This window comes from Contarinia nasturtii, unplaced genomic scaffold (genome assembly GCF_009176525.2).
Source record: "Contarinia nasturtii isolate CC-2019 unplaced genomic scaffold, AAFC_CNas_1.1 Cnas_scaffold_864, whole genome shotgun sequence".
Classification (NCBI taxonomy): Eukaryota; Metazoa; Arthropoda; class Insecta; order Diptera; family Cecidomyiidae; genus Contarinia; species Contarinia nasturtii.
This window is the reverse complement of record NW_022198211.1, coordinates 43839-70521: the sequence shown is the minus strand read 5'-3', so window position 1 is coordinate 70521 and position 26683 is coordinate 43839. Positions and strand designations below refer to the sequence as shown.

Sequence of the window (26683 nt, the reverse complement as noted above, 5' to 3'; positions counted from 1 at the left end):
TGATCATTTTTTATTACGAACCGACCTAGCTGAACTTAGAAAATATTGGAACATTCAATCAATTGTTTATTTATCTGAATTTGAACATATTGTGCAGTATTGTGATAAAAGTTTTAAAAATTGTTTATTTATTCAGCCACGCTTACTTTATGATGAAACAGTATATTCTAGCCGTTTAGATGAACACGAACTACTGAAATTTTATGAGGAACGAGGCAATAATTCCATTAACACTCTATTTTGTGGTACACCTAAGTTTGAATTTGAATCATGTAATATAAACTATTTTTGTCTCAAATAAAAATTTAAAAAAATTTATATCGTGACATGTCAAGAATTATTTTAAAAAATCATCTCAAAAGATGCATATGTCTTATGAATTAGATACTGCGACATTGAGTACGGAAAGTTTATTTGGAGAAGAGCGTTTTTCATCAGAAGTAAATAATAAACCAGATCACCTGGATTTTCATAACAAACTTCGTCTAAATAGGCGCTCGTTTGGATATCCAGATAATACGAAAAAAGCCTTGGATGATATTTGTAGATTCAGATTTTTACTTAAATTTAAAAGATAGTTGAATTTTACCCAGCTCTAATACCAATTTTTTACAATTTTATGAATTCATTTCAATAAAATATGAGGCTGAAAGTTCCATGAGGCTCAAATCAATCCAAAAAGTCATGAATCAAATCATCTTGTCATCATCCCATATCTGTTGATCAGGTCAGCGGAATGCATCAATTCTGGAACTGTGGCGACATCGACCTTCTGACGCTGATCGTTTTGCCTTTTCCAAAGCACCTCGCGTCAATTGATTGAAATCAATGATCGATAGGCTTGGTTTTGGCGGAACATTAACTAGTAGTTCGTCTGTTGTTCCAACGTTACTAAAACCACATTTGTCTTCAATTAGTTTCTTGCTTTTTGCGCTTTTTGAATCGCTGAAATCCAAATTCTTAAACTTTGACGCATGAATTGATAACAATGAATATTGATCGGGTTTGTGATGGTCTGGTAATGCATTTATATTGAGGTAGATATTTTTCGTTAAACGTGAGCCAAATCCACTTCTGGTCGGTGAGCACTCATTCGATGTAGAACTGTAGTCGCGCAATAACTCTAAATCATTATAACTTATTGGAGCATATGCTCGAGTCGTGTTTGGTCTTGGTTTTATAACATGACTCTGACGAATTCTCGATCGTGAGCGATGTGTTTTTGGTCGATGTTTTTTTGATTTTAGCTCATTCACCATTGGAATAGTCAGTATATTTGTGAATCGATAATACTGAAGCAATGTTCTGACAATATTTCGACCATATCGCATATCTATAAAGATTTTTGGCAATATCAGTTAGTTATTTGTTGTTGATAATACAATATTAATACTCACAGTCATCTTCCGTATACTGAGCGATAATTTGAGTTCCTTTAAGTTGATATCCGCACATCGATATTTCCAATGTGTAAGCGTTCACCGAATCGCTTAGTTTTTCACAACAAAAACGTCTGGCTGATCCACTTTTCCTCTCATCCGCATTAAACATCATATTGGAAAAATCGGCCGCTTTTGATGATAAAAGTTTTGGAAAAACTAAATGCCGTTCGTATCGGTACACATCTTCATACGTATTTCCATAAATAAAAGAACCAATTGATGTGGTATGGGCGTGCAAATCTAATACGAAATCAATCTGATAGCTCTAAAATGAATAAATTGTAAAAGGTTTTGGTGCTGGCGTGGAACGAATTTATCTGGCACAACAATACCTCAGACGAATCTAGTTCCTTCAGCATATTCTTTATGGCTACAATAGTGGGATGAGAAAATTCCGTTGCAATGTTCCAAGCACGATTCAAATCTTGGCCAATCAAATTGCATCGATTATTACCAAGAAAAACACCATCCGGGTTAACCATCGGAATAACTTTAAACACGAAATTTTCTCGTAAGATAGTGGCAATCGGATGTGATCCGAGAAGAAACTCCAAAAAACCTTGACAAACAAACGACGTTACCTAGAATATAAATGTTTAAAATAAATAAATACTCGTAATTATAATGAGAATATGTCTTGAACATACAGACTCCCCTGGATGCGATCTTGCCAGTACGACAATGACGCGAATGGCATTTTTCGAATCAATTTTCATAGGTTTTGGCACATGATCAATGGTTATCAATTCAAGCTTGCGTTGTTGCTGAACGCAAAGTGGAGAAGAATTATTTACATTCATGGTCTGTTGTGATATAATTTGATGAATACATTTTGCACATATACTTACCAGACTTTGGGTGAGCGTTGTGCGTTCAAATTTATCATGAAATCGTCCATCCAGCGCAGAAATATATGCTTGAAGACGTGAGTAGCTAAAGGGCGGAGCAACTGCAAACTGAAATTAGTGAAGTGGAGAAATTATAATTTTGCATACATTGTATAATTTTTTATTCATTTTTTTGCATATTTACCTGATATATTTCATCCTCTTTTTCAAATGCAAATGCAAAACTTAGAACATAGTGATTTTGGTGCACCGGTGATCGGTAGTAAAATACATGATGTTTCGGTATTCGTTGCCTAAAAACATAGATATTTAAGTTATTCCCAATTGATGACAAGAGTTTATTTAACTGTTACCATTTTGGTCGTCCTGATGATTTTACGATTGGTGTCAAACCAAATTTAAACAGATTTCTATTCTTGCTTATATTCACAATATTGAAGATAACACGCTGCAACAAATATTAAGCTCTTTAATCAAATATAAAACACTCGAGGTATATCATTTACCTGATCTTGTTTAGTATTGTCAACCGTAAAATTAAACCAAAATCTATATCGAGGATTACATGTATCTGGACGCAGAAAAAGATCGTATTCAAATTCGCCCACGAGATCGGCTCTGCCTAAATTTCCGGTTTCGAATGCTGCATCAAAGCATAAATGACCACGTTTCGCTTTTCCACTATGGCCCGGTGGTCGGATTATCACTCGGCTCACATTACCTAGGCCGCCCTCACCATCACTATCTTCTGAATCTAAAAATAGAAAAAAATATTATAAAAATTACCGCTTAATAGGTCAGCAATGGTTATCACTAGGGAATTTATTTGATCTTTCGACCTTCATCCCTGCGATACATCGAGCGTAGCTCTAATGGATCGCAAGCTGGTACAAGCATCATTTTGAATGCTCTTCTCGGTGTAACTTGTTTTCTACTGAGAAACTCATGACGATATGAACAATTTCTTATAGTTTCTTAGTTTTTTGCATCGTATTATTTGTAATTTGTGCATGCACACATGTTTGTGAGTAATGCATTGCATATACGTGTGGGATTGCGTTTTAACGGAGATGTTATCGCATAGTTTCCGATATGGATTTATAAATGCAATAAAGTTGAATGATTTTTGACACCAACTTATGCTTTTTCCCATGCTTTATATTGAAAGAGGCATCGACCACAAGAAACTCACCTGACATGCTACAAAATCCTCAACACATTATCAAGTTAGCATATTGCAATATCATACGTTTCACAAAAGCCTATGTTAACGAGCTCGCAATTGAATCGGGCTTAGAATCAATTTAAAATGGGTTTCGATTAAATGCACTATGAAATGATTGCATGCTACTCGATTTCCTTAAAGTTTGTTGAATATTCACTTAAGACTTTTTACATGTTAACACGACACGAATTTCTAGTTTTTTTTTCTATCAATTTCAGCAGTTGATTAACATTAATAGGATTTTTTTCAGTTAATCTAACGCAACTTGCACCAACGCCTCTTCTAAATCACACAATTCAATGTAATATCATAGCGTGAAGTCATATGTGGCGCAATGCAATAAATGTTTGGTCGATAATTGTATATTGTAAAGTTGTTGTTAGTGCCTAGGAAATGTTGAACTCAATATTGCATCTATTAAATAAGAAATATATTAATAAATACCCCGTTATACCCCGGTGCGAATATCGCAATTACAACGCATTCATTTGGAGCGCATGACCCAATCTATTTATAAAAACTATGCCATTCTTGTTTGTTTGACAATTTATTGTTTTTCAGTTGCAATTTCAAAATGATAGAAACTTATAAAATATGAAGCTCTATGCAAATCTTACTATGTCCAAATTGGACAGTTGAATCGGCGCAAATTCCCAAACATCTCAAATATTCATTCATCAATAATGATAATAATGGAATGCAAATGTTGATAATTAATTTAATATGAATTTGTTGCTAAGTGATCAAAGTCACGTGTGTCTATTTACCTATACAAAATTTATACAAACATTCAAAGTTGATAAAGTGCACAATGCTACTTGCACAAAGATGTCGCTGTATCGACGATTTTACGATTAACACACTCAAACATTGACAGAAAATCCGATAGTACTACGATATCGTACGACAATGACGTTGACGTGTTAATTTAGATGTATTGCACGAGACATTAAGAAAAACACCAGAAAAAAAACATTTTTTGACAGACAGTCCAGGTATTTTTCGATAACTTTTGGTTTAATAAATAGTTAAAGAATCATTATCACTCGGTTTATGAAAAATAGCTCGTTAATTGTACATTTGTAAGGTGAAATATTCGTTTAAATTTATAAATTTGTTGTTTTATTTTACATATAGATGTAAGTGGTTGCATTGGACAATGAGTAAATGACTAAATAAGAAAAAAAAAATATTACTTAAAAAAATACATACGTACTGTCTAAGCTTTGAACAATTATTTAAATATTCATTACATGCCAAGGTAAAGTGGTAGCTGAGCTATTTTGTTTGCATGTATTTGTATTTTTATAAGAAATCAAATCGAGTTTTGCGTCAATTGCTACCTTTAATTACATTAAATGTAAGTAATTTTTCGTTTCAGTAATTTGATTCATAGGCGAAAATTGCGAAAAAAAAAAGTTTAACACGTCAATATGGAAAGTAATCGTGACGAAGCTGAAAGATGCATACAAATTGCAGCGCAATCATTGCGGGAATTTAAATTGGAAAAAGCGGAAAAATTTCTAAAAAAAGCTGAAAAACTTTATCCATCACAAAAGGCAAAAGGTACAGAAAGATTCATTATTGTTTTTTTATTGACTATGCACTAATATGCCAAATATTTATTTTGCCACATCAGATTTGTTGGAAAAGGTGTTAGCATCAGCTCAAAATAATACAAATGAAACTGACTCAATACCAAAGGACGGCGATTCAACACGACGACGAAAATCAGCTGCCTCACCCTCCCGAAAACCGCAATCGTCGGAGCCTGACTATACGCCCGAGCAATTACAGCATGTTAAACGAATTCAGAGGTACAATAGTTTAACGATTTCATCAATGTTTTGAATCATTTTAAGGTGTATGTCTGCGTCTTTTCAGTTGTAAGGATTATTATGAGGTACTAAAAGTTTCGAAAGATGCGACAGACACCGATATTAAAAAGTCATACAAAAAACTTGCGTTGGTATTGCATCCAGGTAATCTTTGTTTAAATATCATGTATAAATGGCATGTCTTAAAAGTCTTTGAATTTTTTATTAACTTTTTGTCATCTTCCGTCAATAATTTCAGATAAAAATAGAGCGCCTGGTTCAGCCGAGGCTTTCAAAGCTGTTGGAAATGCTGTTGCAATCTTAACAGATGCGGAGAAACGAAAGTCCTACGATTTGTATGGTTCCGATGATCAACAGAACATAAGCCGAGGTGGTGGCGGTGGCGGCGGTTATAATCATCACAGAACGTACCAATATGGATACACTCGCGGATTTGAAGCTGATGTTACAGCAGAAGAATTATTTAATATTTTCTTTGGTGGTGGAGCGTTTCCCACACAAAACGTTTATTCTAATCGTCAACGTCGCTTTCACCGTCAAAACCACGAAGAGCGTGAGGTAATATTTTGTGGAAATATGCCTCTTTCACACAAAATCACAAGAAAACATATTTTTAAATTTATTTTTTTTTACTTTTCTACAGCCTGGTTACACAGCTCTGTTCAATTTAATACCAATTTTACTGTTGATTTTACTATCGGGAATGTCATCGTTCTTTATTTCGGATCCAATTTACAGTTTAACACCTAGTTCGTAAGTATTAAACAGATTGCCGTGTTGTGTTTAATCTCATAAAGTAATCAAGTGGTTTTTGGTTATTTTAAATAGAAAATACACGATTGAAAGACGAACAGTTAGTACCAATATTCCCTATTTTGTAACCGAGAATTTCCATGAGTATCAAGGATCGCTGGGAAGGTTAGAGGCAGCCGTTGAAGATGAATATAAAACAAATTTGAGATATGCATGCAATAGAGAACGAAATTATAAGGAGTCAATGATGTCGAAGGCGAGAAATTTTGGTAGCAAAGATTTATATAGAAAAGCACAACTAATTGAAACGCCTTCGTGCAAGAAATTTGAAGATTTTAAGCTAAATGGACGTTTTTAGATTGTTTTTTGATCAATCTAAATTATTTATTGAGTTTTCTTTGTTGTTTAGTTATTATGCTTATCAAATTATGGAATTTGTTCAGTATTTTGATGTATAAAAAAAAAAATTTGGACTTTTCATATTCTCAAGAATTTTTTTCCCTCGAACCAAAAACAGTGTTGAACTCGAAAACGTTCTTGCTTTTCACCTTGATTCGTTAAAAATCAGTAATAAAAAAAGAAGAAGATCAATCGAGCAACAAAATGTGTAAAGTGTTTCATTTCAAATACAATTGATACCTATTTTTATTTACAAAAAATTGATATTTTGATGTTACAGGGGTACTAAAAAAATTACTATTTAAAGCTTGAATCGTCGTATTCACCATCAACGTAGCCTTTAACAAATGGTACGCCAGTTGGTGTCGTTCGCTGATATTCGACGTATTTATCCAAAAAGAAGTTGACCAATGTCACTTCCTCAACTAGAATGCGCTCGTGAAAGAATTTCCAACTAACAATGGCATAAAGCACCAAGCAAATTGGATTCGCCAATATGATTTGTGTACCTATGCTCCACCAAAACCATCCAGCGTACGATGGATGCCGCATCAGTCTATAAACGCCATGTGTCACCAGTACATGATCTTCGGATTTGTGATATTGAACAATGTGATTGAAGCTTGTATTTGCTGTAATGATTGCCAGTTTTCGAAAAATTTCACCACCCACACAAACTATAATTCCGATCAAAAGAATTGCCAAATTTTCTTTTAATTGCGGCCAAAAATAAACTTCGAGAATGAATTCTAGCCAACTACTTGATGCAGCGATTATGTATGCCATAGAATGGTTCAACATAAAAGTATCTGTGCCCAGTGTTTGCGGATTGGCAAATGAGATTGTTAAGTATTCGCTATAGTGGAAGGTTGACATAAATAAAAAATATACACCCAATCGTTTCCATGCGATTGGTGAATAAATAATTGAAATCGTTGATAGTCCGAAACAAACGCCAAGAGCGGTTGCCCTTTTTATTACCTAAAAATAAACGAATAACAATAGTTCATCAGTTGAGAAAGATATTTTTAATTCAATAGAAAGAATGAAAAAACTACCGCAAAATCACTGCTGCTTGTCACGAAATAGGCAAATACGCAGAAAAATGCGTATGTACCAATTGGTCCAATGAAACAAAGTGCCACATTTTGAGGTGAATTCAATTCCAAAGAGAATAAACTCAGTATCAAAATCGAAGTAAAAACAGTCGTAATGATCCCACTAATGAAGCTTGCCAAGCTAATTTTTCCATCATGGCACCACATTTTCAATGATTTCTTGATATAAAATAAAAATCTTTTGTTTGCACCATTTAGTGCAATGTTTTTGATTAATTTCTCAGCCAAAATGAATGCACATCAAATGATTTTACAAATATTGTGCAAAATCAATCAACAATTGTTCTCTCGAAAGAACATTTGTTGTTTTTTATTTTTCAGTTGTCCGTGAACTACGTTTTTTAGAGGAACTGCGACTTGTGAAATGTCAAACAATGTGCGTGACATTTTGACAAGCAGACATAGACACCACACATACACACACACACATACACCAGAGACCATGTGTACATTCCGACTGCTATCAGTTTGCCACTCATGTGTGTGTATGTATGTAAAAGAAGTTTCTTGAAACTTTTAGATCGTTTCGGACTGAATTCTATAGTGGAACGCGTGCCGGTCAACACTCATTGATATCATTTGCTTCGCAATATTCTTCAAAAGAATTTTATTTCGCTGAGTTCATATTTCTTATTTCGGATATTCAAAAACTACATAAAATAAACGAAATGGTAAGCTTTTTTGGAATTTAAACTATATTTCTTCTCCATGAAGTACTTTCATTCATCTTTTTATAAGAATTTCACAATTGTTCCTATTGATTTCTCATATAAAAAAAATAATCAAAGATAAAAAAATAAGCCAAACTTTTTTAAGATATCGTTTGCAAATAGATTGAGAAAAAAGTCGCAACAAAATCGATTCAAATCATTTTTCCACAATTTTTAACATAAATCCAAGGCTTTGTCTTGTGAAATTTTATTTTAAGGTTATGTTTTACTGATGTGTGACCTTCCAATTTTAACATTAATTCCATTATTATTTGTTAGATTAAAACTAATCAAATTGTCATTTTTTTCGCTTTTGATTCGTAAGGCTGGTGTTATCAAACGAGTTGTTCCATTGTTGGATCGCATTTTGATTCAACGTGCTGAAGCATTGACCCAATCCAAAGGAGGTATTGTTATTCCTGAAACTGCACAATCAAAAGTCTCACAAGGAACAGTCGTGGCTGTTGGTCCCGGAGGCCGCAACAAGAATGGAGATCTCATTCCAATTTCATTGAATGTTGGCGACAAAGTTCTTTTGCCCGAATTCGGTGGCACCAAAGTCAAATTGGACGATGAAAAAGAGTATCACCTATTCCGCGAAAACGATATCCTTGCCAAATTGGAGAATTAAACACTCGCTTCATTGTACAACATTACAGAGTAGACATTTTTCGCTGGAAAAAGGGAAAATTTAACACAAAGAATACTGCATGTTTGCCATGTAGAATGTAGTTTATAATTAGTTGTTGCAGAGAAGATGCAGCGTGAACAATAATGATTATTTGTTAAACAAACATACAACTTGAAAATATACTTTCATTGATTCCAAAAAGAACACAACAACTCTTTCGTTTTCATTTCATTTTTTTATATCAAGAATGACATCTTTTATTTATTATATTTTGAAACAATCACGATTGTATTGTGTAACATAATATGATTTTGAGAATTAGATTTTGATCACAAAAATGTGGTTTGAACTAGTGTCGCTCGGTTGGTTTGGCCGAGAACATCACTAATCGATGAGTCGTTGAGAGAACTCGAACAATGCCTGTTTTGCGCCATTTGGGGCGTGTGCATTACGGCTTCGGATGAAATCTTTTATCTGTGGCACAGTGACTGCTTCAATCTGTATTAATTAAAACGATTCTACTTTAAATCAACGCAACTAATATAGTTTTAACAAAAAAAAAATCAAATTACCCGTCCATTTCGAATTGCCTCTTCAATCTGCGATTCAGACAAATCCTTCTTTGAGGTCTTTGCTCGTGTACCATCGCCTTGTCCACCCGCTCCACGTTTTCCACTTGTGACAACATCTTCCTATAATTGTACCATGTACATTAGACCATTTCTAGATATAAAAATTTTTTGATTGTAATTTACCGTTCCAAATTCCATAAAAAAACGTTCGAGAATGTTATATTTGACAAGTTGTTCGTCTTGACGGCCAAGATCTGGTAATGTTGCATCAATTACATCCTCCATTTCTTCATCATCGTAAACGGTTTCTTCAAGACGTTTGTAGAATAAATTCAGTGCTGGATTTGGGAAGTTTTCCGGTGAATACTTGAAACGCAATTTTTTGCACAACAATTCGGACAAAGATTGTTGTTCCGGGGTAACATCTGGCAATGGCTTTACCAGGGCATCAATTACACCGATATTCGCTAAAAATATTTTATTCCATGAATATAAGTCCGGAATATATTGACAAAATAACACTTACTTTCGACTGGCAAGAAAACTATGCAAAACCCGTCGTTGCCACCACTGGCGATTGTTTGTGGCACCAAAGCAACATATCTAAAGAAAAAGAATTAACGTATTATATTTCAAAAATGTCAACATATTCAGCATTTGGAAGCTTACTTTGGTGATGTCAGACGTCGCATTGTCAAGGTGCAGAGAGCATATTTTTCCTTTTCCAAGCATTTTTCCCACAGAGCACGAAACACTTTTGTCGAGCCATTAATTTTCTTTTCGCTTGGATACAAAAACAAACAATGCTTGATCATCCATCTCGGTTTCAGTGCAGCAAGTGGTTTGAAGCCCAACAATCGAAGCCCAACGTCTTGAATCTCTTTCATTTTTTTCATTTCATCTGAACTGAATAAAATTTCCTTTCCGCAAATCATTTGACCTTTGAACATTTGACCAGGGAGCACCTCGCGTTGAACGACCTCTTCTGGATCCTCCGCACTCTGTTGCTCGACAACATACGATCGCTTTGCGAGAACGATTTCCTTATTTTCACGTAACATATTAATGGCGTTTGGCTTGCGTGCTTTTCGAGTGAGACTGTAAATGTTGCACGACAGTGACACAGAATCGGCCAGTTCAAAGTTGATGTGTCGCAAACAAGATTTTCGATTATTTCTTCGTGGATGGCGATGCAGCATATGCTCACGTTGTGTCTGTGAAAATATGAAAAAATTAATCAAATACTGTATGCAAACAAATACGAGACGAGAACAAATACCGCTGGACTGTCCAAACGTAGTTCATCTGGTGGGATTCCCGATGCTGCGCTCAAAAATTCCATGTAAAACGCGTCCATATTGAATTCGTCGACTAACGGTACCAAATCGACATCGATCTTATTGTCCAACAAATCTTTTGCTCGAATGAGTGCATCGTTTTGTTCTTTTGTACCTAAGGGGATAATCACAAAAGAAAAGAATACAATTAATTTAAAATAATCGAAAAAGAATCAATAAGAATTAATAAATAATATAATAGAAAGGTTCTTTTGTACCATTCATGTATGGTAGTTCATTGTTTGTGAACAAAATGATTCTTGAACGATGCAATCGATAGTTGCACCGGATAATCAAACGGGAACACAACCACAGAGCTTCACTGAACGAACTTCCATTCGAGATGCCATGAGTTTCGTTGAAATTGAAAAAGTTGCTCGATTGACGAAAGTTCTTGAAGTACTGAATCAAATTTTTGCTTAACGGTTTCAGCGGAATGAAAGTGGCGCAATTTTCAGCGCTGATTATGTTTGTATCTTCGTTGTCGGTCAATTGAGCACTTGGCGGTGGACTGTTTTTCGTGTTATAAAATACAACCGAAACCATATCTCTGGAATTGGCAAGGATGCCCTTCAACAGATCCTCTTCGATGCAGCTCAAACACATGAAAAAGTGTTCTTCATTTTTGGAAATGTCAGCATCAATCAAATAAATCGTTCCATCACGTCCAGTGAAAGATACTTTTTCTTCGTCGTCTACATCTTCGATGCCATCATTCAAATTCCATTCGCTAAATAATAAATTGTTTTGTTAAAATGGCGAATAAAGTTTCAATACTAAATTAATTCGTAAAGTGAACTAAATACAAGCAGCCGGGTTTTGATAGTTTAAATTAATAATAATAATTTGATTTAATTTACCTCATTTTTGTGATTTTTTTTCGCGCACTCAGAAGTTATTATTATTTCAAAACCAGCAAGAAACGTAAATGTTCAAGCCGAACGCTATGGTTACTTGATGTTGTGAAATTATTTCAACCGCAGAAACAAGACAGTGCACGCTTTGTCAAAGCTTGATGTTGTTTGATTTAATTGCGCGCTATGTTCAACCTATACAACACAAATACTGCATCTCTGTTTGACATTTCGTTGTGTGTGAGTTTAATGACAGTTCTGCTTGTTCGTCTGTCAAAACAAACATTTTCATCACTTATGTTCAATCAAAAATTAATATATTTTTTTACGAAGTGAAGTACGTGGAAAATGATGAATAATCAGAAACTTATCATAATTAGATGATAAGCACGCTCATTAGAAACTATATTCATTTTAAAATTGGAAAAAATGGAAGAGTGAAAATTAGTTATCGAGACGTCTTTAAATTTATGTGAACATAGATTTCAAATAAAAGATGGAATCTACCGCAAAAAAACCGAAGAAAGAATTACAAGATGAAGAAATTCAATTGAGGTAGGAATGGGAGATGAAAAAAACATATTAAATAAAAGTCCAACGTATTCGAATGCATTAAATACACTCACAATCAAACCCGTTTCAAATAAACCAACTTTGATTAACTTATTTTATGATTGTAATGTACAATGTTTAAACAGATGAATGATCAAATTTTGTTTCCTTTTCAGGCCATTGGCAAGTAATGGATGGTGGTTGAGTTATCTCTTGTCGGCTGCATACCTTGTAAATCGTTGGAAATATGAGCGTTCCGCAACATTTGAGTACAAATTTTCAACGGTCATTGCATTCGGAATGGCATTGCAATCTATGGTCTTTCACTTTGCTTCACAGTTTCGCAGTAAAATATTTCTTTGGATCTTGCGAATAGTTCCATGCGCTGCTGTGTCACTGCTGCTTATCTTTTTTCTTTACCAAGGTATACTATATGGCGGTTTTTTCAAAGATCTTTTATTAGCATTGATGATTCAATGGAATGATTTTGTTTTGTTTTTTAGATGTGGTATTCAGTTTATTCAGTGGATTCACAATTGTAATCACATATCAAGCGCTGTTTTCTTTCATTTTGCGGAGAATGCCTAGAAGTTTCACTTATGGCGAATTAACAATTGTTACACAGGGTTTTATGATTTTTCTGATGAATCTGTATTTCAAATTACTTACTATTGCGGAAAAAGCAACCGAATGCATAAAAGATGCCAATGATACCGTAGTGTATTCAAATCATTTTTGGATCCAAAATCACCGACACTTGTCTGACATGGAGCAGTTAACTACAATTCTGCAGGTAGAATAGTAATTTTTACTTTACAATTTACAATTGCGTTATATGAACTTTAATGGTGTGATATTTTGATAATAGATTGGTTTGCTTGGCATTGCATTTCTGGTGGGCTGCTGCTATTTTGTGAAAATGTTCCAAGGACTAGCATTTTACATTCTTCTTGCAGCGATTTGTATTATAGTTGTATTATTCCCGGTCGATGATCAAATGGCAATTTTGGTATTGTTCAGATTTCTTACTGAAGACTTACAAAAGGTGTGAAATTAATGAATTTGAAAAAAAATCCAAATGAATTTAATGGAATGTATACTTTTTCCTTGTAGCTATGTATGATGATTTTATACATCGGTTTAATCGGAATGACTGTGGCCACGGTGATTTGGCAAATGAAACGCGATGAGCAAAGCAATACACGTACCCGCAAAATTTTCCATTTATTAATTGTGCTGGTGTTCTTACCGGGTCTCATTTATCAATGTGCATTTTTATTTGTTGCATCTGGAATCGCACTTGCCTTACTGATTGTACTAGAAACGATGAGAATCATTCAACTACCACCTGTTCATAGTATTTTGGAGCACTCAGTTCAATGCTTCATTGATGAAAAAGATTCAGGTGTTGTGGCTCTAACACCCATCTATTTACTTGGTAACTTTTTTAATCTGAGTGCATGATGCGAACTATTTTATATTCTACATTCAATTTCTCTTTTTAAATTAGTTGGTTGTTCGATTCCACTTTGGCTGCATCCATGTCCATGCGATTTGACCGATTCAGCTGGTTTCGATTTGCTTCCACTAATGGCCGGCGTTATTTCAGTTGGAATTGGTGACACAGCAGCCAGTATTGTTGGATCGAAATTCGGTAAAATCAAATGGTCAAGTAAGTAGAAACGAATCGAGACTGTAAGCACAAACTCCATTTTAATCATTTTTGATTTCATTTTTTTTTTTTCAGCAAATTGTCAAAAGACCGTTGAAGGCACAGTTGCCGGTATTCTTGCTCAAGCCCTAGTGCTTCCATTACTCATTTACTTTGGATTAGTTCGATACAGTGCCTTTTTAATAATAAAATTTGTTATTTCTATTACGATAAGCTCTTTCGTCGAAACGTTTACCGACCAAGTCGATAATTTAGTCTTACCTTTAGTGACATTTACATTGTTATCTGTTTGAATAGTTCAAATTGCAAAATTAAAAATTATTTATATTTATTTTTTCCACAAAATTTTGTTTAATTTTATTTCCTTATCATTAAGTTTTCTTGAATTCCAACCAAAAATTTGGTTTACAAATATTTGGATTGACTTAATTTATTGGGCTCTAATAAAATAAAGTTAATCATCGTCACTCATTTCAACGTCCTCTTCGTCGCCCGCATTGCCGCTGTCGGTTGAAACTTCTTCGGCCACATACGATCTGTATCCACTATCTTTTGACCAGCTGCATTTAATTTCCAAGGTGAATGTTGCCATTGGTTTGGCAAATAATTTCAAAATTCGAGCTTGTTCTGGTGTAAGAACTTTTCCTTCGGTGCATACAGTGAATTCTTTATAAAGCGCGACAATTCCTCTGTCCAATTTCGTTGGCATTCCCAGTGAACGTAAATGTGGTTCGATTGCGTGTGAAAAATCATCAAGTGGACCCTCTGGCAAAACAACCGTTTCCGTTGCAATGAAACCACTGCGCGCGTATTCCAAAGCCGAATATTGTTTTGACCAATCCAGTACATCCGTCTCATCTCGAACCGTAAACAGCAAACCGCATTGACCTTTCAATCGTTTTGACAATTTATGCAAATCTGAATCAACTTCGTCCTCTTCTGATCTGCCCAACGCCAATTGCATGACCCGATTTTTACCGAAAATAAAACGGGCATCTTTCTTCCATTCTGATCGCAAATCTTTCAATAAATTGTTTCGCATATTTTGCACCGAAAACAAATAAATGTTCGGATATTTCTGTACACAACTTCTGATATCTTCAACAATTTGCTGTTTCCATTGCAATCCCTTGCGATCTGTTTTCGTAAGCGAAATCTTCTTATCCCTTTTTGCTCTTGGCATTTTTGCACACTTTTTTCTACTTTACTTTATATTTAAAAGAAATATTCAACAACTATTTTCTCGAACGAAAACAGTTACTTCTCACAGAAATGCTTGCAAATGATTCAAAGCACGTGTATACAAAATTGGTTTACTTGCTGCATTCGCCGTCGGTCTACTGTCATTGAGTGTCAAATCATTTATCTGACGACTATTTTAGGCGAATGGGTGCGTTCAATGCTTCGTTTTTGAGCAAATTCGTTCTAATTTAATTTTTTTCAATTTATGGTTTACTGTAAAAAAAATGTGAATAAAATATCAGACGATTTTGATGAAAATGCACATTTTAAATTTATTTTGCTCTTTAGTCATGAAATAAAGTCAACTGATGTGAATTTCAAATGTTTTATAAATTAAAACGGGTGCTCAGATGCAGATGTATTGATTGTTTTTTTCGGCCACCAATTTCTTTTCAAGCGAGATGCACAAATTTAACATTTGCGATTCAACCATATTCCGCTTCTCAATACCGAATCGCATTGCAATGTCGGCCAATTTAAAACTTAGAAGATCACCATCGTTGCGTCCAAAATGGTTAAATAGCATTCTGTTGTTTGCCTCATCATCGACAGCTGCGGGAATATCGTCTTTGTGTTCGAAAAATGTATCAAAGTCCACTCCGTTCTCAATCGAAAATTCATCGAGGTCATTCTGCTTATGATTATTATTGAATTAAAATTTGATTCACATGGATCAATTGATTTCAACGTAAACTTACCAATGAATTTGAATTTGAAGGATTTGATTCGGTGTTGTTATCAATGGACATTGTAATTGACATTTCTTTGAAGAATCGCCAGCGTTGTTGTTTCAATTCACTACCATGCGTAATCAATTTATTGTAATATGCGCACAAAGTCTTCCATTTCCGGGCAATTTCTTTGATTGGACACCCCAGAATACTTTCCAATTGAGCTCTTTCAATGGCTCCCCCTTTTGTGTTTTGTTTTCCAAACGATGATCGCAATATTGGAAATGATCGCATTGCTTTTATCAATTTGAATGCTTTTTCATCGGCCCATACTTTTGGAAGGCCAACCGCAAATTGAGAATACATTTTTCTGAATGTTCGCTTCTTCATCGCTACAATCGTGTCTTTTAAATTCAATTCACGTCAATTCAATCAAAGAATTTCTGTCTATTTATTAGATGAATATTCGAACAAAATTGTATGTGTTTTTCAACAGAGTGATTTGAGTCGATTGAAATGTGATTCGATTCCATGTGCTTACATAACTGTTCTAGTAGCACAACTAAACGTCATTCTTTGTTATTCGTACTCTTTCTATCTTAATGGTGTACTACAATATTTAGACTCACAAAGCGACCGAAAAAATCTACATGAATAAGCACTACCAGTTCAATTCACATGGTTTGAATTGATTTTTACGAAAGAAGAATTAAGATTTTCTTTTTAAATAACAACCCTTCTCGCAGTTATGAGTACATTAAATTATCACTCAAAGTTGGCCATCCAATTTAGAATTTACAGAAAAGATTTTGTTACATTTTTCAAAGCAACGGCTCCTACATAGTTGGGTTATGCAACGATTTTGACACAATATTCATTTGAATGTGCATTTTGTATTTGTCATATAGTTGAACCGTTTGCAATAAAAAAAAATATTTTGTTGTACCGCCAATCAAATCATCCGTTAAAAGTTCATAGTTGAAAACGTTTATATTATTGCTACAAATTGTTTAAAACATGTTTTGGAAGAAGGAATCACCTATTGGGGCATATATTGATTTATTGGCGCTCAATAAACAAAGGAAAGATTTTATAGAATCTAGCTTCAACTTACTTGAGGTCGGTGTCCATGGAAAGAATGATGAAACTTCGACAAATTTTCGGCTTTTGGGTAATGAAGCGTTTCAAGAAAATCGCTGGTGTGATGCAATGAAAATGTTCAACAAAATTTTGCGGTATGCTACCAAAGGATCCGAAAATATAAGTTTGGCCTATGCAAACGTCTGCGTGTTTTTATAAACTGAAAACCAGACAATATATTTAGCTGCCGTCATCTGGATATTTCAGCTCATCTGGATGCCGTCAGCAGATGATGCGAAGTGAAAACAATAGAAGTGATTGTTATAGTAATACCAGTATATAACAAGCTTATATACCTATAACAATCACTTCTATTGTTTTCACTTCGTATCATCTGCTGACGATATCCAGATGAGCTGTAATATCCAGATGGTGACAGCTAAATATATTGTCTGCTGAAAACATATCACACATGTTTCGCTGACATCGAATTGGCCAAAAAAGCAAACTATCCACAGCGTCTAATGTCTAAATTGGAAAAACGTGAAGCGGAATGCAGAAAACATATGAAGGAATCAACGCAGATCGAACAGGTTGCTACACCCGTGCTGAGTTTTCCACCGAACAAAAACTTTCCGTGTATGGCCAATGTTTTGGATGTGCAAAGCAATGAGGAATACGGTAAATATATTGTGACAAAGCGTGATATTGAAATAGGTGAAATTGTTATGGTGGAAGAAGGATATGTCTTTGACATAAGTTCAAGCGAAGAAACTAGCTGCATAACCTGTCTTCAATCGCAGAAAAATTTAATTCCCTGCGACAACTGCACCGACGTTATGTTTTGCGATCATCAATGTATGGAAACCAATGAGAATCATAAGATTGGTTGTGGTGCTTCCTATAACCGTCTTCATGTATGTAGAATGGTCATAGATTCGATTTTGAAAGCTGTCAATGCGTTTGCAAACGCGAATGATTTGAATAAATTCGTTGAGTGTGCATTAGCTACACGTGAATTTGATTCACCAACATGCAATTCAAGAGAACAAAAGGAATATCGATCATTTTTAAAATTGTTGGCAATAACAGAAACATTGGATTCAGTGATGGCAATGAACATGGTTGCAACCCAATACCATATTTTATCGCGATTGTCAGCAGTTAAGAAATTGTTTGATTCGGAAGAAAAACAACGGTTTTTGATGCATTTGATTTTGCAACACTATTCGATTATAAAGCGCAATAGTTTAGGAATTCATAGTGAATCTAATATCGAAAATCAATCAAATGTCATTGAAATTATGCCTATTCATTTTTCTCTCTTCAATCATTCCTGCTCGCCGAATATAAAATACGTGAAAATTGGTAATAAATTGGTTGCCTTCACAGTTCTTCCGGTAAAAAAAGGCGACCAGCTATTCATACAGTATATAAAGGAACTTGATAATCTTGAAACTAAAGAACGACGAGACATTCTACGGGAAACATTTCAATTTGAATGTAAATGTAGTAAATGCCTGCCATGTGTTAAGGTGCAAGATTCTCTAAGAATGCAACTGGATCCAGATTTTCTATTTATACATGCCTCTAGACAAACACACTTCTTGGACCCCGAAAAACGTTTAATTTTAAAAGATAAAGCCAAAAGATTTTTAAAAAGATATAATCAATTTAAATGGTCAGATGAAATTGAATGGGTTTCAGACGGTTTCTCCAACTGCGTGAAAAAGGATTTGGGATCTAATTAACAGATTAGTAATTAATGCTAAACCGTTTTCAAACAAAAGCGATTTTAATAAAATATTTTTAATTTTTAGAAAAGTTCAAATGTGGTTTCATTCATTGACTTATAATATGAATTTTAAGTTATAATATTTCAGAAACAATTAGCTTCAGCAAATTCTTCAACATTTGATTACTCATCATGCTTTTGGCATTCATATTCAGCACAACAAAAACTCATACAACAACAGAAATATCAGTTACGGATAAAACGGATATGCGATAACAATTTACAAAAAATCAGCAACTTTTAAACAGCGATACAAACTGAAAACAAACAATTTTTTTGGTTTCACTTGAAACCAAACCGGAGCATTCGGAACGTTTCAAAAATGGTTTGACCGCAGTATGCGATGCGCTGTACTGTGTGCACTGTGCATAGCATCAACGTTGTACACTCATACATTCAAAGCATCGATATTCACGTATACACAGCGTGAATGTATGTTCGCCATACGAACCATTTTCGGAACGTCCCGCTTGCTCAGTTTCGTTCAATACACATTTTAATGCAAAAACACATTTAATTTCAGTCGAACCGTCGATCAGTACGCAGTATAGCAGTATATACCGTATACAAAAGTCAAATCATATAAACTGAAGTAAAAAAAATAATCACTGATTTAACTAAAATTAAATTTGATATTGCTCAAAAATGGTTTTGTGGAAAAGAGAATCAAGTGGTGGTTCATATATCGACTTATGGGCACTTTATGAACCCCGCAATTTTATAGACAAGGCAAATTTAATCAGCGGCTTAAAGATGCTGGAAATTGGTTGTGGAAAGAATGATATAACTTCAACTCAACTCCGTCACGTAGGCAACGAAAAGTTTGAAGAAAAATTATGGCATCTCGCGATGGAATTCTACAATCGGAGTTTACGGCTTGCCATTAAAGGATCCGAAAATGTTGGTTTTGCATATGCCAATCGATCGGCGTGTTTTTTAAAGTTAAAAAAATACGATCAATGCCTTGTTGATATCGAGTTAGCCAAAAACTCAAAGTATCCACCACGGTTGATGTCAAAATTGGAAAAACGAGAAGCGGAATGCAGAAAACAGATGAAAAAATTAAGTGATATCGAACCAATTGTGAGGCCAGTGCTGAGTTTTCCACCAAACAAAAACTTTCCATGTATGGCCAACGTGTTGGAAGTGCAAAGCAACGAAGAATACGGTAAACATATTGTGGCAAAGTGTGATATCGAAATGGGTGAAATTGTAATGTTGGAAGAAGGATATGTTTCGGACATCAGTTCAAGTGATCAAATACGTTGCCACACTTGCAAAGAACCAGAAAAAAATTTCCTTCCTTGTTTAAACTGCACTGACGTTATGTTTTGCGATCATCAATGTATGGAATCTAACGAAATGCACAAAATGACATGTGGTGCATCATATTATCGCTTAAAAGGAGCTCAGTCAGTGGTAGAATCAATTGTGACGGCTGTCACCGCTTTTGATACTGTGGATGAATTGATGAATTTCGTTGAAAGAGCTTTGTGTACCCGTGATTTCGATTCACCAGAATGCAAATCAGATGCACAAATAAATTACCGCATGTTTTTGAAATTGTTGGGACTACCAAAAAAGACGGATCCAATGTTGGAAATTTTGAAAGTATATCAATTGGTACTGAGCATTCCAACCATCAAGCGATTTTTTGATTCCAAAGATAAAGAAAAATTCCTTATGCATCTAACGTTTCAGCATTTTCTAATCATAAAGAGAAACGGAATAACGGTTGATTACGATTTGGAAGGTCTTTACAATCCTATTGAAATCATGGGCAATATATTCTCGTTTTTCAACCATTCGTGCTTACCAAATATATCACACACTGAAATTGGTAATGAGCTGGTTGCCTTGACAATTCTTCCAGTATCAAAAGGCGAACAATTGTTCATTAATTATATGGATAAAAAACAACCAACGAGAGAGCGGCAATTACATTTGCGCAATTCATTCGAATTCAATTGTAAATGCAGTAAATGTGTTCCACGTGTTGAAGAAGGAGATTTTTCAAAAATGCAAACAGATCCAGACTACCAATTTATTCGTATGTTTTATCAAACTTATCGTTTGGAGCATAAACACCGTTTAATACTGAAGGAAAAATCAAAAAAATTCCTACAAAAATATATACAATTCAAATGGTCAGAACAAATTGAATATGCTTCAGTTTGCTTTTCCAACTGTATGCTAAAGGATTTCGGTTTACAATTTAGTATTTGAGCAATTTTGTAGGCTTTAATTTCCAAAACGTAGCCAAATCTAAGCTGTAGATTATAGACGTATGATAATTTCATGAGTTCGTTTGAATTAGCTTGTACTAATAAAGATTATTATCTTCTAAAATCAGTACTACATCTGCAATACTATGTAAAAAATCTCAAATTTAATAAAGTAATAGAAAAAAACGACAAATTGCCTTTGACAATGCCTTTGACAAATTTATTTAATTTCCTTTTAACAACATATATGCTATGTTCTACATCTTTTTTTACTTTTCCCTTTTAAATTGTTTGTTTTTGTTTTCATACACATTTCAGTAAAATAATTTAAAATTAGTAAAACGGTCTGAGATCTTAATATACCAACTATATTAATCTAAATCAATGCGATGTTCGCCAAGCATTCCGGTGTGCATTTTTGACTCTTTCATTTTACCAAATGAGTCAACGAGATGTTGCATTGAAATTGGCGGCGGATTCTCAAGCTTTGTGGAATTATTGTCCTCTCGTGACGAAGATGGTGTATCGTTATTGCGAACATATTCCCTTAAACGATAAACGGATGCATTTCTGCACAATTCACGTAAATCGGATCCCGAAAAATTAACGGTAAGTTTTGCCAATCGATTCAAGTCAACATCTTGGGCTGTACTCTCTTGTTCGAGTACAAGCTGTAGAATTTTTCTTCTTTGTTCCACATCTGGTGAACCAATGACAAATTGTGCTGGCATTCGACGCAAAATGGCTCGATCCAAATCTTTGGGGCGATTAGTGGCCCCCATAACAATAATTGTTGCGCCTGGTGTAGTTGCCAGTCCATCCCACAGCATCATAAATTGAGTTTTCATCATTGCTGTAGCTTCATGATCGTGTGAACTTCGTGAGCGCAAAAATGAGTCAATTTCATCGATAAAAATGATGCATGGCTGCAACTTTGTTGCCAGAGAGAATACAGCTGAAGCAAGCTTTTGAGATTCTCCGTACCTAAGGGGAGAATCACAAAAGGAAAGAATAAAATTTAAAATAATCGATAAGTAATCGGAGAATAATCGTAAAACAATCAATAATAATTAATAAGTAATTTTTAAGTGATTTGCCCCTCGTCCGTACCATTTATCGGTGAGCATTGCAATATCCAAATTTATAAAACGCATTCCTGCTTCCTTTGCGGTTGCCTTTGCAATCAATGTTTTTCCACATCCAGGTGGTCCGTGTAAGAGTACACCTATTAAACGTAAACAATTAAGCGATTGATACAATCATTGAAACTGGAAAATAAAATAAATTACCCGATGGAGCCTTCCACAGTTGTGAAGATGAGTACAAATGTCGATGGCGAATTGGTAATACAACATTTTCTCGCAGCTCTTGAATCACTGAATCTAGGCCAGCTATATCGGACCAACTGACATTGATATCTTCGGGTACAACCAAATGTGACGCAATCACCAGCTCGTAATCGGACAAAGTGGATGTATCAATTTTCAGGCTTTTGTCCGTTTCCGTAATGCGTTTGATTAAACATTCTGCTTTGGTACGGGCTTTCTTTTTACTTTGGATTGTTGGATCCATTTGATTCATTAACCATTTTAATGAATAAAATGCTACAGCTGCACCAATCGTAACACGTACAAGAACAGCGATTGCGTCACTTCGTGATAGCTGGTCCATTGTGGTAAAAGTTTTAATTTTGTTCACTTTTAATTTAAAAGTAATTAAAATATTTTCAGAATTGAAAATCTCTTTGTAATATTCTCGTGTTTCGCGTAATGCTCCAATGTTCAGAAGAAAAAGTCATTAGACAATTGACATGTGAACTATAGCATGAGCGACATGTAGCCAACTACAGGGAATCAAACGAACTAAATGACTACTTGTCGCTTTTGCTTGTCATTCGAAATACAACGGAACAGTAGAACATTGCATTTGGATTCATTCGTACATACTGACGATAACTCATTGACGAAATTATTAACATCTTTGTTTTAAATATTGTTTAAAGAGTTTAATGCACATAATTGATCATAAATAATTGCAATTGGTTAGAAAAGAATTTCAAATATTCAATTTTTGCGTTGTAAATGAATCATTTTCATCAATGTTGTCTGCTTTTTATTCGCGCCTTTTCAGCATTGATGAACACAGAGGAAGAAACAGTTCGGAAAAATGTCGGCTGATATTGAAAATGACTTGAATTCGTCGCTCTCTAGCGCCATTCGGAAAAAAGAATACAAACATCTTCTCGACGTCGGCGGCCAAGCGGCAGAAAATGTTGAGGTCAATTCAGTTGTTGATAATCTCATTACACTTAAAGGTCTGCTAACAGAGTCGAACAAACTTGCTGCGCAAGGCGTGATTACCGATCGAATTGGTCAGTCAGCTGAAGTTGTTCTTGATGCTCAGGTAATTTTGATGTAGTTTTTTTTGTAATTACATTATTTCGATTGATTAACTAACACATGTAATGATTAGGTGTGTAAATTGGCAAGCGATTTGATGGGAACAACAGTTTCAAAGATTGAAAACAATGAATTTTCTGACGATGCATTTGTGGCTGGATTGGTAAGCATTTCATTTTGTAGATGATATAGAAATTGCATTGGTATTAATGGTGAATGTAATTATTTTTTTTTCTTCAGACCGAAAGTGTTTTGGATGAGAACAATGTGTGTGATTGGTCTAAATGGGATGAACACATTGTTTGCTCGGCAAAATTCTATTGCTACAAGCCTTCATTTTATGGAGCATTTGATTTTGATGAAGTCGCCACTTCAACGCAAATACAAAAGGAACGAAAAGTACGACGCAAAGCCGAAGTGGGAATTGAAAAACGACCAACAAACGTAACGGAGGCCGCTACCAATCAAAGCGGACATCCAAAAGTTGATATCGTTCTTAATACCATCAAAGATGTAAGTCATTGGTCATAGTATTTTTTTTATTTTAACTTTTTCTTTTGGAAAATCATTGATTTTGACATTTTTTTCACAGATTTACAAAAAGAATGGTAGGAAGCCAATTCCATACTTTCAATTGGTAATTGATCCCACCAACATGATGTACACATTTGACAACACATTCCAACTGTCCTTCCTTTTCCGTGATGGCATGATATCATTTGTGAAAGACAGAGAAGGTTTACCGGCAATAGTGCCACTTGATGAAGCAACCAAGCCACCAAAACCATCTGAAATGACTTCGTTTACATCGAGCTTAGGTCACGATCTTATTGAAAAGTACATACAAAAATACAACATTCGCAAACCAGTGTTGAATATTCCACGTGAAAACTAAACGATTCTATTTACTCGTCAAATGAACAACCATAATAATCATACATATGTTAAGCACTTGTTAAAAATAAAATTTTATTACAACTTTATAAGAAAAAACCTATAAAAACCTTATAAATGTTTAAAAAAACATATTTTTTTGTGAGTTTGACGTTTTGCAACGCTGTCACATTTCAGTTTGTTGTTGTCATCACTATCATTACTGTGTATTTGTCGACGCATAACGATTGGCTATTCGACGAAAATATATATCTTGATTAAATCTGCTTCGAAAAAATCGAGTTAATGTAACTTAAGTTGTAACTGATTGAAAAGTGATAAATTTCACACAATTCCCGTATTGCTTTGATGAAAATAGAATAAAAGTGTGATCACAAAACTAGCGTAAATCTGTTGTGACGTACATGAATTATTCAATTTAAAAACAATTTTTTTTCCTTATAAAGACAGTTATTTTAAGTGATTTCTTTGGTTGTTTGGAATGTTAAAAAATGACATTAAATGTAAAAACTTCTGTTTCAAATAGCAAACGTAATATATGCGTAATTGTACTGGGAGATATTGGTCGAAGTCCACGAATGCAATACCATGTAAAGAGCTTACTTCAACACGATTTTAATGTTGATCTTATTGGGTATGGCGAAACAAATCCGATTGCTGAAATTGGCCAAAATCCAAAGTGTAGTGTTCAACAATTAGTCGCTTTTCCCGAACTAAATTTGCCAAGTCTATTGAAATATCTATTCAAATCAATATGGCAAATGTTGAGCTTGTTCATTGCATTATTCAATATTCGACGGCCGGATTGTATTTTGTGTCAAAATCCACCTGGGATACCAACACTTTTTGTGTGCTATGTATACTGTTTGCTATTCAAACGATGCAAATTCATTATTGATTGGCACAATTATACATATACCATTTTAAGCCTAAGCAATGACACGACTGCAAGTGATGGCTCTTCGACCGTCTGTATAAATCCTCAAAGACGTATTGTAAAATTGGCAAAATGGTTCGAATCATACTTCGGACGAAAGAGTTCTGGGAATTTTTGCGTTACCAAAGCCATGCAGAAAGATCTGCAAACAAATTGGGATATCAAGTAAGTATGAGCATAAATGGTGTTTGTCTTTGATCGCTAAACGAAAATCAATTATCAAACAGAGCCACTGTACTCTACGATCGGCCAGCTGCACAGTTTCAATCCATTTCGCTGGAGCAAAAACACGATCTATTTTTCAAGTTGGCAACAGATTACTACGAATTTCTACCGACCAATATCAACACAGAGGAGTTCCAGGCCACACGTTTTACTTATAAAGACTCAGATGGAACGGTACATTTACGTGATAATCGACCAGCAATTCTCGTTTCTTCCACCAGTTGGACTCCAGACGAAGACTTTTCAATTTTGTTGAAAGCATTAGATCGTTAGTATAATCCTAACTTTTGAGTCTTTTTACTTATTAGTAATCGAACGAATTCTTTTTCAGGCTATGAAAATACTGTCAAAGAGGAACAATCGCACTATCCACATTTATTCTGTATAATAACTGGAAAGGGACCACAAAAATCTTCATACATGGGTCAAATTGCAAAACGTAATTACAAAAACATCACGATTGTAACGCCGTGGCTGGCCATTGAAGATTATCCATTGTGTTTGGCTGCGGCCGATTTGGGAGTATGCTTGCACTACAGCTCCAGTGGTCTGGATCTACCGATGAAAGTGGTAGACATGTTTGGTTGTGCATTGCCTGTGTGCGCTGTTAATTACAATTGGTAAATATGAAAAGTAATCGGAGTGCTACAGAACATAATATCCAATGTTTGTTTACTTCAATATTACAGTATCGGAGAGCTTGTACAACATGGCAAAAATGGTTTTCTGTTTGAAACCTATTTGGAGCTTTCTCAACAAATTTTAACATGGTTCTACGACTATCCACACAACACAACTCTTGCCAACGTGAAAGAAGAGTTTAATCAAAGACTAAAAGATTTCCAAAACTTGGGTTGGGATGATAATTGGAAGGAGCATGCTTTGCCAGCTTTTTTGGAATAGCTTTAATGCGCAATTGGCATTTACAAAATGAGTTAATATGGTCATTGTTTTTTTCATTCGTTTAACTCAATACATTCGCACGCATTTTGCTAGTTATGCCTTATTTTTTTACTGATTACTGATCAATAACAAACTTTCATTTACGCCGTATTTTTTGCTGTTGCAACATCAACAACGAAATAATATGAATGGCATTGAGTGAGCTTATATTCATTACATTCTGTAATTGTGGATATCAAAATAATATTTGTAATTTGTCTTTTGAAATAATAAACGGAATAAAAATATAGTCAACATTTCGTCGTCTTTTTGTGATTACAATTGGGATATATTGAAATAATTTTGGGACATTCTCATACTC

The 26683-nt window shown here is 34.6% G+C and overlaps 13 protein-coding genes across 18 annotated transcripts; 7 read left to right on the top strand and 6 right to left on the bottom strand.

Annotated features, from left to right (window-relative positions):
- Positions 1-30: 30 nt before the first annotated feature.
- Positions 31-3800, bottom strand: LOC116342289 (cytosolic carboxypeptidase 6). 2 transcript variants are annotated; one of them, XM_031769806.1, is made up of 9 exons: positions 3483-3800; positions 2797-3044; positions 2644-2738; positions 2475-2583; positions 2291-2398; positions 2090-2206; positions 1775-2023; positions 1398-1707; positions 31-1333 (listed from the first exon to the last, which is right to left on the bottom strand). In XM_031769806.1, exons 1-9 carry the CDS (start codon positions 3487-3489, stop codon positions 729-731), a joined length of 1848 nt encoding a protein of 615 aa, XP_031625666.1. In that variant the 5' UTR covers positions 3490-3800; the 3' UTR covers positions 31-728. The 2 variants fall into 2 exon arrangements, with proteins under 2 accessions (XP_031625666.1, XP_031625665.1); XM_031769805.1 differs by lacking the exon at positions 3483-3800 and adding an exon at positions 3130-3204.
- Positions 3801-4399: 599 nt separating this feature from the next.
- Positions 4400-6649, top strand: LOC116342291 (dnaJ homolog subfamily B member 12). 4 transcript variants are annotated; one of them, XM_031769812.1, is made up of 7 exons: positions 4400-4510; positions 4897-5081; positions 5155-5332; positions 5400-5497; positions 5592-5911; positions 5997-6106; positions 6182-6649. In XM_031769812.1, exons 2-7 carry the CDS (start codon positions 4949-4951, stop codon positions 6462-6464), a joined length of 1122 nt encoding a protein of 373 aa, XP_031625672.1. In that variant the 5' UTR covers positions 4400-4510; positions 4897-4948; the 3' UTR covers positions 6465-6649. The 4 variants fall into 4 exon arrangements, with proteins under 4 accessions (XP_031625672.1, XP_031625671.1, XP_031625673.1 ...); XM_031769811.1 differs by having other exon boundaries at positions 4477-4602; XM_031769813.1 differs by lacking the exon at positions 4400-4510 and adding an exon at positions 4551-4654.
- LOC116342292 (protein-S-isoprenylcysteine O-methyltransferase) lies at positions 6448-7977 on the bottom strand. The gene is made up of 2 exons (XM_031769814.1): positions 7564-7977; positions 6448-7486 (listed from the first exon to the last, which is right to left on the bottom strand). Exons 1-2 carry the CDS (start codon positions 7768-7770, stop codon positions 6803-6805), a joined length of 891 nt encoding a protein of 296 aa, XP_031625674.1. The 5' UTR covers positions 7771-7977; the 3' UTR covers positions 6448-6802.
- A 157-nt stretch (positions 7978-8134) lies between these two features.
- LOC116342293 (10 kDa heat shock protein, mitochondrial-like) lies at positions 8135-9176 on the top strand. Its single transcript, XM_031769815.1, has 2 exons — positions 8135-8294; positions 8659-9176. The coding sequence occupies exons 1-2, from the start codon at positions 8292-8294 to the stop codon at positions 8962-8964; spliced, it is 309 nt and encodes a 102-aa protein (XP_031625675.1). The 5' UTR covers positions 8135-8291; the 3' UTR covers positions 8965-9176.
- Positions 9053-11909, bottom strand: LOC116342290 (X-ray repair cross-complementing protein 6). 2 transcript variants are annotated; one of them, XM_031769808.1, is made up of 9 exons: positions 11734-11909; positions 11092-11603; positions 10816-10988; positions 10206-10750; positions 10063-10139; positions 9720-10003; positions 9537-9656; positions 9326-9462; positions 9053-9246 (listed from the first exon to the last, which is right to left on the bottom strand). In XM_031769808.1, the coding sequence occupies exons 1-8, from the start codon at positions 11736-11738 to the stop codon at positions 9349-9351; spliced, it is 1830 nt and encodes a 609-aa protein (XP_031625668.1). In that variant the 5' UTR covers positions 11739-11909; the 3' UTR covers positions 9053-9246; positions 9326-9348. The 2 variants fall into 2 exon arrangements, with proteins under 2 accessions (XP_031625668.1, XP_031625667.1); XM_031769807.1 differs by lacking the exon at positions 9053-9246 and having other exon boundaries at positions 9254-9462.
- A 97-nt stretch (positions 11910-12006) lies between these two features.
- LOC116342588 (dolichol kinase) lies at positions 12007-14296 on the top strand. The gene is made up of 7 exons (XM_031770262.1): positions 12007-12282; positions 12456-12703; positions 12783-13072; positions 13148-13324; positions 13393-13717; positions 13790-13951; positions 14027-14296. Exons 1-7 carry the CDS (start codon positions 12224-12226, stop codon positions 14242-14244), a joined length of 1479 nt encoding a protein of 492 aa, XP_031626122.1. The 5' UTR covers positions 12007-12223; the 3' UTR covers positions 14245-14296.
- LOC116342589 (mRNA turnover protein 4 homolog) lies at positions 14279-15287 on the bottom strand. The gene has a single exon (XM_031770264.1). The coding sequence runs from the start codon at positions 15132-15134 to the stop codon at positions 14406-14408; it is 729 nt and encodes a 242-aa protein (XP_031626124.1). The 5' UTR covers positions 15135-15287; the 3' UTR covers positions 14279-14405.
- A 171-nt stretch (positions 15288-15458) lies between these two features.
- Positions 15459-16428, bottom strand: LOC116342569. The gene is made up of 2 exons (XM_031770236.1): positions 15892-16428; positions 15459-15824 (listed from the first exon to the last, which is right to left on the bottom strand). Exons 1-2 carry the CDS (start codon positions 16252-16254, stop codon positions 15540-15542), a joined length of 648 nt encoding a protein of 215 aa, XP_031626096.1. The 5' UTR covers positions 16255-16428; the 3' UTR covers positions 15459-15539.
- Positions 16429-17418: 990 nt separating this feature from the next.
- LOC116342552 (SET and MYND domain-containing protein DDB_G0273589-like) lies at positions 17419-18729 on the top strand. Its single transcript, XM_031770212.1, has one exon. The coding sequence runs from the start codon at positions 17469-17471 to the stop codon at positions 18693-18695; it is 1227 nt and encodes a 408-aa protein (XP_031626072.1). The 5' UTR covers positions 17419-17468; the 3' UTR covers positions 18696-18729.
- Positions 18730-19274: 545 nt separating this feature from the next.
- LOC116342545 (SET and MYND domain-containing protein DDB_G0273589-like) lies at positions 19275-21014 on the top strand. The gene has a single exon (XM_031770206.1). The coding sequence runs from the start codon at positions 19385-19387 to the stop codon at positions 20963-20965; it is 1581 nt and encodes a 526-aa protein (XP_031626066.1). The 5' UTR covers positions 19275-19384; the 3' UTR covers positions 20966-21014.
- Positions 21015-21157: 143 nt separating this feature from the next.
- Positions 21158-22779, bottom strand: LOC116342342 (ATPase family AAA domain-containing protein 1). Its single transcript, XM_031769905.1, has 3 exons — positions 22254-22779; positions 22075-22189; positions 21158-21948 (listed from the first exon to the last, which is right to left on the bottom strand). The coding sequence occupies exons 1-3, from the start codon at positions 22633-22635 to the stop codon at positions 21336-21338; spliced, it is 1110 nt and encodes a 369-aa protein (XP_031625765.1). The 5' UTR covers positions 22636-22779; the 3' UTR covers positions 21158-21335.
- A 94-nt stretch (positions 22780-22873) lies between these two features.
- Positions 22874-24355, top strand: LOC116342343 (EP300-interacting inhibitor of differentiation 3). The gene is made up of 5 exons (XM_031769906.1): positions 22874-23005; positions 23095-23367; positions 23437-23526; positions 23604-23876; positions 23956-24355. The coding sequence occupies exons 2-5, from the start codon at positions 23131-23133 to the stop codon at positions 24256-24258; spliced, it is 903 nt and encodes a 300-aa protein (XP_031625766.1). The 5' UTR covers positions 22874-23005; positions 23095-23130; the 3' UTR covers positions 24259-24355.
- A 99-nt stretch (positions 24356-24454) lies between these two features.
- Positions 24455-26618, top strand: LOC116342341 (chitobiosyldiphosphodolichol beta-mannosyltransferase). The gene is made up of 4 exons (XM_031769904.1): positions 24455-25359; positions 25422-25687; positions 25751-26039; positions 26109-26618. Exons 1-4 carry the CDS (start codon positions 24749-24751, stop codon positions 26320-26322), a joined length of 1380 nt encoding a protein of 459 aa, XP_031625764.1. The 5' UTR covers positions 24455-24748; the 3' UTR covers positions 26323-26618.
- The last annotated feature ends 65 nt before the right edge of the window (positions 26619-26683 follow it).